Here is a 12,295-nt window from a genome sequence, read left to right as displayed (position 1 = left end):
TATATATATATATATATATATACTATCTTTGTGTGACATTATTACAAAAGTAGATAAACGAATCATGAGACACGAAAAGTATACATCGAAGACATCGAAGAAACGAGCTAACGCGGTGGTAGAAGGGCCAAGAAGTGTCGTAAAATATACCTCAGTAGAAAGATAAAAGTCATCGAAGATTACACCTTTAGAAGAGGGTTTCTAATCGTCTACTACTACTACTACTACTACTATTACTACTACGGACAACTACCATTACTAAATCGTAACACATTTAGAGTATTACCAAACTAATAGAGAGAAAGATATAGTGTACGTGTGCGCGTGTGTCAGTGTGTTTTTGCTATGTTATAATAGTTACTCATTCTCGTACATAAGGGAGTCCTTCTAAGAACGATAACTTTTTTTTTTTTTATCGGACACTTTGTCACATCCTTTTTTACCTCTTTACCACTCCCCTTTCCCTTCTCCCCTTTTCTTTTTTCTCTCCGTGTATATTTCTACTTGTTATCATCGTTCCTTGATTTTTATCGGATAAGCAAAGACAATAATATACTATCAACAACAACAACACCAATTATAAACTGTTGAACGAAGATGGAGATCGCTGCGTCAGCTATGTTGGATGGCTTGAAGAACAATCGGATCAGCAAGTTGGCCCTGTCTCGATTCTTGTCCCAAAGTCTGTGAGTAAATTAACAAAATTAAAATCCCTAAACACTTGAAAGCAAACCCCTTGGCGAAAACAAATGATAAATGAAATAATAACGATTAAATTAAATATATATATATATATGTTTGTGTGTGTGTGTGTATATGTGTACGGATAAATATAACGAGAAAAACTAACTAAAATAAGAACGAGATAAAAATAAAAAAATATATACGCATACATGTACATTTATATATATATATACGTCGAAACAAAAATTGTTTTTGATTCGAACAAAAATATGCTTTCCTTTAGATTTTTTTTTTTTATTAGGGTGGGAGCAACAATAATAAAAAAAAAAATATATATATATATAAAACGTACGGGATCGTTTTCGGGGAAAAATAAAAAAAAGAAGAAATAGAATAATCAAAACAAGAAAAGGAAAAACAAAAAAAATAGAAAAACGAAACGGAATGGTACGGAACGGAACGGAACGGAACGAGAGTAGCGTTTGGTGATCGCCGAGCTCGAAAATAATTCGCTTTGACGAGGAAGTAATGAGAACCTCGTCGTTCTGTGTGCACCGAGTCGTGCACGGTCGTTGATTAATCGTTCGGTTCCTCTTCTTTCTCTTATTTTCTATCGTTTTCTTTTCTTCCCCTTTCCCTTTCCCCTTTCCCTTCTTTCCATTCTTTCTTTTCTCTCTTTTTTTCTCATCCTTTTTCTCTCTCACCACCCCCCTCCTCCTCCTCCTCCTCCTCCTCTCCCCCACGTCTCTATCATTTTTTATTATTTTTCTCTTTCACCACCTTCCGGGATAAACTTTATTATTCTCATAGAGAATCTTCCTGCATGATGTGTTGTATAGTAACAATAACAACAACAACAACAACAAAAAAGAAATAAATATTCAAAAAATTCTATCGCACCTTTCCCCATTATTGTTATATATATTTTTTCTTCTTTTTTTTTGTCTTTTTAATCGTAAAATTAATCAACTCGAAGTTTATCCTTTTTATCTTTTAAAACAACTTCCCCTCTCTCTTCCACTCGTAACCATCGTCAATGCATTGTGTACAGCATGCAGTATGTTTCACATGGTTCCTTATTTCTTCATTTTAATCATTATTTCAATTTAATTAATATTCCAAATAACCTCGAGACGTATTTCTATCTATTTTTTATTCTCGATTTTTTATCATGTGAAAACCGCAAAGAGAAAAGCAAAAAAACAAAAAAAAAATACAAAAACATAATACGTGGTGTATCTAATCATTTAAATAAACAATATAAATATGAATGGAAAAAGAGTCGGGTGATTTAATATAGTTCGAACAACGATCAATCCCCTAAACGTAAAACGATCGATCGTTGGAGAGTTTAAATACGCGAGTTACGTAATGGCACTTAGACCGCGAACGCGAATGATAGAAAGAGAGAGAGAGAGATAGAGAGAAAGAGTCACCCTCGAAAATAGGACAGCTGGTGAGAAAAAATAGCACTCGAATCTTCGTCGCTACGTTTTCCACCCCTTCAATTTTTATCTCCGTTTCATCCCCGAAAGCGTAGATCGAACGTGATGACCCTGTGCCAGAGATTCGATCCTCTCGGCTAAGTATATTATACTTCTATCGAGAAAGTCGATTATTATACTCTTCCTCGTGATATATGATATTTTATTTTTACCCCTTCTTTTATTTCTTTCTTTCTTTCTTTTTTTTTTTTTTTCTAATATTTATTTGTCTTTCTCTGGTTAAGGAATAATTACGAGTGATTTTTTTAATTTTTTTTTTTTATCATATTTCGACGAATATAATACAATATTATTATGTTAAGTAATAATTACGTGTATGTGTGGATACGAAACTGTTTCTTTTTTTTTTTTTTTACTTTATTTTAAAGTTTGATATCCAATTTTTACAAGACTACGTTGTGAAAGATGATCTGTACCATACAATCATCTAAAACGGTGATAAATCATTTTTACGTCGTCGTCTACACGTTATTCATTTACCTGCACGTATCTATATGTATAAGTAAAATGAAATAACAGAGAAGAAAAAGGTTAACGAGTATATCGTTTTCGTTTAAAGCTTCTAGAAAATAGACATGTAATAAAATATATATATATATATATATATATTAAATTATCTTTCTCGTTTAAACGTTATGGGATAAACGATAAAAATAAGAAAATTTATGATATTATAACCGTACGAGTCATAATCATTTTCATGATCTAATTTAAACGAAGATGAAAGAAAGTAAAGTTCTAAGAGAACCGGAGGAGAGGAACTTTGTCTCGATTAAATTCAATTCAAGATAAGAGAGAGCAAGAGAGAGAGAGAGAGCAAGAGAGAGAGAGAGAGAGATGTTACATTATTAGATATTTTAATAGTTAGCTAGCTAACTGTTTTCTCACGTTCGTTGCATTAAGTAGTACAAGTCAAGCATCTACATATATTTCCAGATATTTAAGTAGTACAAAGTCAGGCATACATATATATATATATATATATATATATATATATATATGTATTTGCGTATACCGGCGGAGACATTTAAGTAGTACAAGTCAGGCATTCATACGCAGTCAGATATTTAAGTAGTACAAGTTAGGTATGATATAAATTGTCAGACTATTAAGTAGTACAAAGTTAGGCATCTATATATGGTCAGACAATTAAGTTATCTATGCACGATCAAAACATTTGATTAATTTTTAAACGTGCTTTCGATAGTTTATGGTAATTGATTGTAAAAAAAAAAAAATATATATTAAATCGAAGAACTTTTTATGTTCCATTTCGTAGGAATTAATTCAATTCCGTCGTCCGATTAGTCGACGAACGATCACCGATGCGTTGTTCGATAAATTCACTGATTTCCGGCTTGTAGGTCAACGAAATCCTTAGAACGTCGTGACATTCACTAGAAATAGAGAGAGAGAGAGAGAGAGAGAGAGAAGGGAAAGGGAAAGGGATCTATTGGGAATTTCGAAATAACTTGGACACTCTCGATACCTATCGTTAATTGCATTTTCCACGACGTCCGATCTTGAGTAGGCTCGGCAAACTACAAATCTCAATCTTCCATACGTTGAATTGAATCGTATAATACCAACACGATAAAAATATATATATATATATATATCTATATATGTAAAATAAAAACCCTTTGGTGGCCTTGAGAAAGATTTTTTTATAGACATACCTAAGAATAATTTTTCCATTTAATTTCAAAGAAAAATGATAAGAGAGAATCTCGTATATAAGAATAGAATATTTCAAATGGTCTAAGGTTCTATTATCTATTTTATTAATTCAACCCATAGTACTATAAATATTTTTTTGTCGTATTATCAATTAATGAAAGAATATATCCTTGTAACACAATTTCTTCAATCTTATCCTATCTTTATAAATATATTTTCACAGATATTTATATATTAAACCATAGTACTCTCTGTGTATATGTGTGTGTGTGTGTGTATTGGATATCTCGATTCGTTGCAAATTCCAGTTGCATTATAAATTTCTTTTATAGGATAAAACGTCAGGTCGGTTTATTGAATCGCCGGTTTATAATGCTCAATTACAAACTTTCTTCGTGATAGAAAATTTCTCTTGGTGAGAAAAGTTATGAGAGAGAAGGGAAATGGGGGGGGGCGGGGGTAACCGACGACAAAAGGGTTAAACTTTTCAACTTGAGAGATCCTTCGCGTTTGCTAGTCTCATGCTGCTGCTGCTGCTGCTGCTGCTGCTGCTGCATTTCACGTCGAATATGTTCTCCCGTTGCAATTTTAAAAATGTCACCGTGCACGACCATTTATTACGATTTTCATCTCCCCCTTGACTATTTTTTTTTTTACACACATAATTCGTATTTTAATGTATACGTTGTACGTATACACACATTCATATATATATAAATGTATCGATTATTTTACAATAACAAATTAATTATTTAAAAAAAAAAAAACAACTCGAATATATTCCACGATAATGTTTCGAAAAAAAACGTAATCATAATTCAGCGAGTTCGTTTAATTTATTACACATATTATATAAATCGAGAACGAACTGTGGGTAAAGGGAGGAGGGTGGGGTAGGTGAAGGGGAGTAAATAAGTTTAACGACATCTAACTAATCGTATCAATCCGTTATGAAAATGTTTTGGAAAATATTACCAACCTACTATCATTAAAATACCCATTAGAGTGATATTTTACAAGCCTGCGTCATTTGTAAACATCAGATGCATACGCGTGCCCTTAGCTACGTGTACTAGTTTTACAAAAAGTAGTTTATACGTTTAAAAATTATACTCGTCGTTGAGAGAAATAGAAATAGAAAGATTGTAGATAGTGGATAAAAGATACACGCGCAAAGTTTGTTTGATAACGTCAAAGAACATACGGTCAAAGGGAATTCGTGAAAATGTAGAATGATTCGTCGTACGATACCTAAATACTTTGTGCCAAAATATACTGGAATATACGCGTCAAGGAGATGATTGGTGAAAACATTTTTCTCTGCTGATACTTCTTCTCTCATCAATGTTTTTTTTTCCTTTCCTTTACCCCCTTTCTCCTTCAATATTTTTTCCTTCCATTCGTTTTTCGTCAATCGATCGATCGATCGATCGATGCATTTTTCACGCTCGAATCCTCTCTTATTTMCCCCCCCCCGCCCCGCTTCTTCTTCTTCTTCTTTTTCATCCCTTGACACTCTTTCATCCCTCCTTACCCACTTTTCCTTGTAGTAGAAAAATTTCACGGCCGTTTAAGAGTATCAACGGAAAAATGCATTTGCATTTCCTTTCGGACGCATCATCCACGTAAGGAAACGAAAATGGGGAAACGTTTTGTTCGTTTTCGTAGTCGATGTCTCGTTTTCTGAATTTTTCTTTTTTTCCCTCCCCCCCGTCACCCCAACGTCGTTTATTCACGAAGAAATATCATTCTTTTGCTTTATCCTAGTATTTTTTTAAATATATATTTATTATTTTATATCATTTTTGTTCTGATCTATCGTCAAGCATCACTTTTTACTTTTCTCGTAATTGAAATAACGTTTTGTTCGGAGATAATCGATTAATGATTAATATTAATTGGCAACAATTTTATATTGATTATTTTTCGTCTTGTTAATATTACATATATGTCGGAGAACATATAATTGAAGATTTGTTGATACCAGTTAGGGTAGAATATTTGATACTTACAAAAGTACATTTGTTAACGAGTAAAAGTCAGTTTAAACGCAATTACGTAGAGTTTATATAACGATCAGAGATTTATGATCGTTTTCGAATGGGTTCTAACACTCGTTAACACTCGACTTTTATAAATAATATCATTTACGGTAGGTCGAATGCATTTCGTTTGCGTTTATTTCAACATGACACAATGCATATCATGCATTTAACATCAACTTTCTGCATATTATAATAACAAATTTTGAAATTATTTCTACGATATTATATCCCCTCTTCTTTTTGTCTACAAGCATTTATCTTTGTGTATACCTATGCGTGTGATTATTCACTGTTTGTGCGAATACTTGCATATATGTGTGTGTATATGTATAGGTATCTACATGACGGTGTTTTAAACTGCACGATGTACACAAATCGTCAGGCAATTTTCAGACGAGCAAAACGCCAGTGCGATCAATGTGTGAGCTTATGTATGCATCCCTCCCTCTCCTTCTCCCCCTCTTATTCCCCCTATTCCCCCACTTTTAACCTTCTCTCTCTCTCTCTCTCTCACGTATCAGGACGCGTCGCGTCCTAGTTCGCTGTTATGTACGTACACACCGATTGCCTTTAAATCCTCGAAGCTTAAGCAAACCGAACAGACTTACTCGCTTTCCTCGTAACTTTTCCGTTTAAAGGAGAAACACCCGGTATATTATAAGCGTTGAAACGTCGACGATAATAACTATGGCAAAAGAGTGATCTTTTCGTATTTTTAACTTATTCATATTTTTTCTTTTTCTTTTTCTTCTTCTTCTTGGTAACAGGAATAATAATAATAATTATTATTATTATTGCATTATCTTGATTAAATGTTTAATTCGAGAACGAGTAACGAGTTGAAATAATGTTTATTCTTAGTTGTTACTTTTTTTTTTTTCAATAATTAATTGTAATTTATATTAGAATTGTTTGAATGAAAAAAAATCATTTTAATATTATAAAATGTGTTGAAGGGGAAATTACGAGAAGTTTCTAATACGATTGCGCGTAACTTTCGAGTCCACGCGTTTTCCCGCATTTGCGTTTACTTCTTTTCTTCTTTTTCCTCTTTTCTTTTTTTTTTTTTTTATTTTTAAATAAAATATGTTTTTGCTTGAAAGTTTGTCATAGAAAAAAAGTAAGAAAAGGGGGGTGGAGGCACGGAAAATATCAACTCTGTTATATTTGTTGCGACATTAAAGTCATACATTATTCGTGTTTTTGAGTTATTTTTCTAGCACCTTTATATTTTTAGCAAACAAAAAGGAAATATTACTTTATATGCGAAAGGCTTGTTATATATATATATATATATATATATATATACCTATTGTATGGTAAAGTATAATTACATCGGTCTAACTTTCGCGTTGGATAATATTTTCTTCTTTTTGTTTTTGTTTGCCACATTGTTTTTTAAATTTGAAAAAAAGAAAAAACAAAAACAAATAGAAAGACTTGAAATAGACAGAGAAAAAAAGAAAATAATACAATACGAAATCGTCGAAGAAAGGAACTATGAAAAATAAATATTTCAACAGGTATCATTTTAGATTTGCATTAATTAGAACGAATTTTCTTAGTAATAATTATTGTTCTCCATTTCCCCTTGAAATCACCTCGAGAAAAGGGTAATTCTCTTCTTCCTTTCCTTTTGTCTTCGTTATTCTATCCGATTAAGTTAGTCATTTTTGTTTTATTTCATTATTCAATTGTATTTATTAAATATTATTGTTATTATGTAAATTATCGATAAAATCTCTTACACTTGGCAACATTTCTAACAATAAGAGCAATGGCGGTATGTATTATTTCATTTTTCTTTAACGAAATTTTTCTCTTTTTTACATATTTATTCGATAGGAAAATATGAGTTCAACGAACGTTTAAATAAACCATTCGAGTGGCAACTCTCTCTCTCTCTCTCCTCTCTCTCTCTCTCTTTTTCTCATTCTTTCATTTTTCAATGGAATGAATAGGCTTTGATTCTCTTCCTTGCCATTGACTCGCAAATTCTATTTGTAATGGCCGAACTCTTCGTTAATTGATATGATAACAAAGGTCCATAGATATATTTCATACTTCGTTCGAATTGAAAGAACAAAATCTTCAATCTTTCTCATTTGATATTCAAAACACATCCTTTTAATTATCCGTTATCAATATAATCGTTGATCTCTTTTATTACCAATTTAAAAGAAAAAAAAAAGAAATCAAAACAAAACATAAGTTATATCTTTTGTATTAATACAAGTTGTGAACGTTTTCACAAATATTGCATAAATTTATTTATTTAAATAGAAAAATTTAATGAATCGTGTTACGAGAATACAACGAATATTGTTGGAATTTGTTAAATAACAAAATTCATAATTGTTTGTAAATGTTTCAATGAAAGGAACAACGAGGAGATACGTTACGAAATAAATTTGATCAAAATGTTTCGTTTCGAATTCGTATAATCTTTTTTTTTTTTCAGAGTTAGTAATAGTAACATTTTTAATAATCCAAATTTATCTCGCATTCTCAAATTTATATACATTTTACATACACACATACACAGACAGAAATATTACACGATTATGTCTCTCTCTCTCTCTATCTCTCTCTCTCTCTTTTTCTCATACGTACGTTTTCTTTGAATATAGAAAGAAATTACATTATCATACCGGCAAAGGAACGTTAGCTACGACACCAGGAACCAAATGAGAGTCAAGTTTTCATGCAGATCCCAACCCATAGTTGATCCTATTTTCTTCTTATCTCAAAATTCGCAGATTAACGTTGGGTAATACGTGACTTTTCAGAGAAAACGTATTTTTAAGTGGCCACTTACGTTATAAATTACCGTACGAACTTTCCAATGAAATTTCTACGTTTCACGTCTGATTACTTTTTTTTTCCTCCGAACGATTAATTCGTTATTGAAACATCCAAGTATGAAAGCGTAATATTTAAAATATTTTCCAATGAAAATATATATATATATATATATATATATTTCTTCGCAAAAATATATTGTCAAAATTTGTATTAAACACAAAAACACAAAAGAAAAAAAAAAAGAAATAATACAAAACACGAGATGCAAACAATTTGACGCGAGAAGTTATTTTTATTTTTGTCATACGTTATTATTATTATTGCGTTAGAAAATGATTATTATTAAAAACGTTGAGATGCGCACATATTTAGGGGAGAAATATTTCAAAAATTTCTATTATCGTGTTTGATTGTATAGTAAAAACTCCAAGCCAAATTATTATTATTATTATTATTATTATTATTATTACGCAAGTATTGATTACATTTAATAATCTTGACCTATCATAATTACCGATTAATTTGTTTTAGTTCGTACAATATTAATAATAATAATAATAGTAATTATCGTACTTTTTTTATTTATAATTTTTTTTCTTTTCTCTCTCTCTCTCTCTCTCTCTCTCTCTCTCTCTCTCTCTCTCTCTTTCTTTTATATTTTTATATCGCACGTAGACCTATTACAAACAGCACAAAAATTTTCTGATCTCTTTACGGTTGTTTAAAGCAAAGGTGCGTGGCAACGGCCAGAGCGTGAAGCTTTAACGTCGTAAAAGGGGAAAATCCAAAGTGAAAGAAAGAGAGTAAGTGAGTGAAAGAGAGAGTGTGAGAGAGAGAGAGAGGGAGAGAGGGTTAGAAATAAATCTTTTCCCCTTCCCGTTTGTGAAAATGACTGACACGACATCGAGGGCAGAAGTGTAAGGAAGAACACTTTTCTCATAAAGTGTTCTTTCCGAGATTAACTTTGAGTTACAAAGTCGATGACTAGAAGAGGAAAGTGACGAAAGGGGGTGAGGGGGTGGTGGAGAGGGGGAAGAGGGGTCAGCTATGAAATCGATTGATTTTAATCGTGCGTGCTCGATGTTCTACCTACGTGATATTTATCTACGTTTATAGATAATTTCGTTTCATCCTCCTTTGATTATCTGTTTTTTTTTCTTTTTCTTCTCCTTCTTCTACTACTTCTTATCGAATATTAAAAGAATAAGAAAAATAAGACGTAAAAAAGGTAGATCTTTTTATATAGGAAAAAAAAGGGGGATTAATTGTGTGTTGCAGCAAAAGTGTGTATAAGTGTGTGTGTATACGTATGATTAGAAAATAATAAATTTTGAATTTAATCGACTCATAGTTAGACGATATCGCTTTCGTGTTTACCAGACTATTTACTAGAAGTTCTAATTAAATAGAAAGCTTTTAGGAGCTTTCGTTGTATCTTGTTACATCACATCAGATTTCTCTGGTCCCGTTTAATAATGCAATTTCAATTAGCTTAGGTAGTACTCTAAGGAGACGGTCACGCACACGGTTTACTATCTCTCAGGTGTGTTCACCTCTCAGGTGTTGAAAATCGCACACTGATTTTTCTTCTTTGTCCTTTTATCTTTTTCTTTTTCTTTTGTTTCTCATAAAGTGGTATTCTATTTCTGTCATATTAATTGATGAACAGAATTACAAAAGGATCGATTGTTCGCGTGATAAACTTGGTCATATTATTTCTAATATTTTCGTTGAATTTGTTTGAAAAAATATTGTTGTACGGTTTGTAGTTTTTCTTTTCTTGTTTCTTTTTTTTTTTTTTTGTTAATTAATCGACACTTCAAAATGTATATAACGTTTATTTAAATAATCATTTTATAGGTCACGAGATTATATCTATCTTCTTCTTTTTTTGTTTTTTTTTTGTTGTTTTATCGTTCATACATAATTTATAATATAGTACAAAATTGTATTCGCGATTATACGACGGGAATGTTTGATTTAAAAAAATGGAAGAAAAGGATGCGTGCGATGTTAAACGAAAATTATATTGACGACAGTCGGTAAAATAGGAACACACGGATATAGAATATTGTCGGTAATTCTTTGAAGTTAAAAGTACCGCCATCCAACGAGAAAATAACGATTCTACGCGTTGTTATATTAAATATTATTATCTTTTTTGTTTTTTTCTATTTTGCGCGCGTTTAAAATTGTATAATATGCAAATATAAACGCAAACACGCGATACGTTGTTATTAATTTTCTTCTTAAATTAATTTCAGTCGAGTCAATTTTATTTCACGAAATAAAATCATTTCCAACGTAACGGGGGAAGAAAAAAAAGTCTCGAAGTGGACAAATTGCATTATAAAAAAAAAAAAAAAAAAAAAAAAAAAAAAAAAAAAAAAAAAAAAAAAAAAACAAAAAAAGAAATACAGAAATAAAGAAACCAAATCGTAAACGTAGTAACGTAAATAATAAATTCAAATAAATATTTTATTAAACTTGTAATAGAGTTCGCCAGACTTTTCTTATGAATAAATGCATTTAATCGTCTTTCGAGTTGTGCATTTTCTTTTTTTTCTTTATACACGAATCGTAACATTCGGAAAATTGTTACGAGAGCTATGAAATAAGCCGATGTGCAATTGCTTGTTATGCACTTTATCCAAGCAGAACTCGGACGTCAATTCTACCCTTTTTTATTTTTTTTTTCTTTTTCGTATACAAAATTTTGCATTGGTATAGTAAGTGGTACGTACTGGCCGGGGGAGGGGTAGGGAAAAGAATGAAAGTTAAACAGCAAATAGAGAACGAAATGTTCAACTTCGGACCTTCGAAAGCTGACCTAAATATTCTCGTAAAATGTGGGAAGGCGGCAGAAATGGAAGAAGAAGGGATGGTAATGGGGGTGGTGCGGAATAATAATAAACAAAAAAAAAAAAATAGAAAATGAAGAAAATTCCTAACTCCCTGATATTTTCGAAATTAAAAACTAAAAGTGGAAAGTTTTTATGCATCATCCAGCAGCAGCACCAGCACCACCAGCATCAGCACACGTTTTCACCTACTCTTTTTTTCACGCTTCAATAAAGAACCAGCAAGCAAGCAAGCAAGTAAGCAAGCAAGCAAGCAAGCAAGAAAACTTTAATATAAAACCAGACTTGCTTCCATTCACGAACGAATCGATTGGTTTCCGATGAATAACGTCCTTGAACGAACGCGACATTGAAATGGACACATCTTCGTGAATGATGCAAAATAATTTTTTTAATTTTCATTCTTCCTTTTTTTTCTCCTTCTTCTTTTTCTTCTTATTCTTTATTATTATTTTTTTTTTTTTACGATTAAGGCTAACGAGTTTCCTTGATCTGACTCATCTTGAAGACATATGACACATTATTTTTTCCCGGAAAAGAAAAAAAAAACAAAGAACGGATCAAGAAAAAAAAAAAAAAGAAGAAATTACTTATTAGTCATTTTGACTCTAATATCAACAATTTGTATGTGATCCTTTGTTTTTTCTTCTTTTTTTTTTTTTTTTAATTTATTATCAATCGGAAATCAATTAAATCATTATATTTAATTTCTTTC

The 12,295-nt window shown here is 31.3% G+C and overlaps 1 protein-coding gene across 6 annotated transcripts in view; it reads left to right on the top strand.

Annotated features, from left to right (window-relative positions):
* LOC106786760 (synaptotagmin-7) overlaps nt 1–12,295 on the top strand; it is a 150,874-nt gene that overhangs the window by 89,011 nt on the left and 49,568 nt on the right. For 2 of the 6 annotated variants that reach the window (XM_014748512.1, XM_014748511.1), the window contains exon 1: nt 51–686. The exons of the other annotated variants lie outside the window; for them this stretch is intronic. In XM_014748512.1, the coding sequence (XP_014603998.1) occupies nt 598–686 (89 nt within the window). In that variant the 5' untranslated portion in view covers nt 51–597. Of the gene's footprint in view, nt 1–50; nt 687–12,295 lie in introns of those variants that run through there. 6 annotated transcript variants of the gene reach the window in all.

The sequence above is a fragment of the Polistes canadensis genome, unplaced genomic scaffold (assembly GCF_001313835.1).
Source record: "Polistes canadensis isolate GaletaPanama2010 unplaced genomic scaffold, ASM131383v1 scaffold_81, whole genome shotgun sequence".
NCBI lineage: Eukaryota > Metazoa > Arthropoda > Insecta > Hymenoptera > Vespidae > Polistes > Polistes canadensis.
The sequence above is the reverse complement of the archived record's forward strand: the minus strand, read 5'-3'. Positions and strand labels throughout refer to the sequence as shown.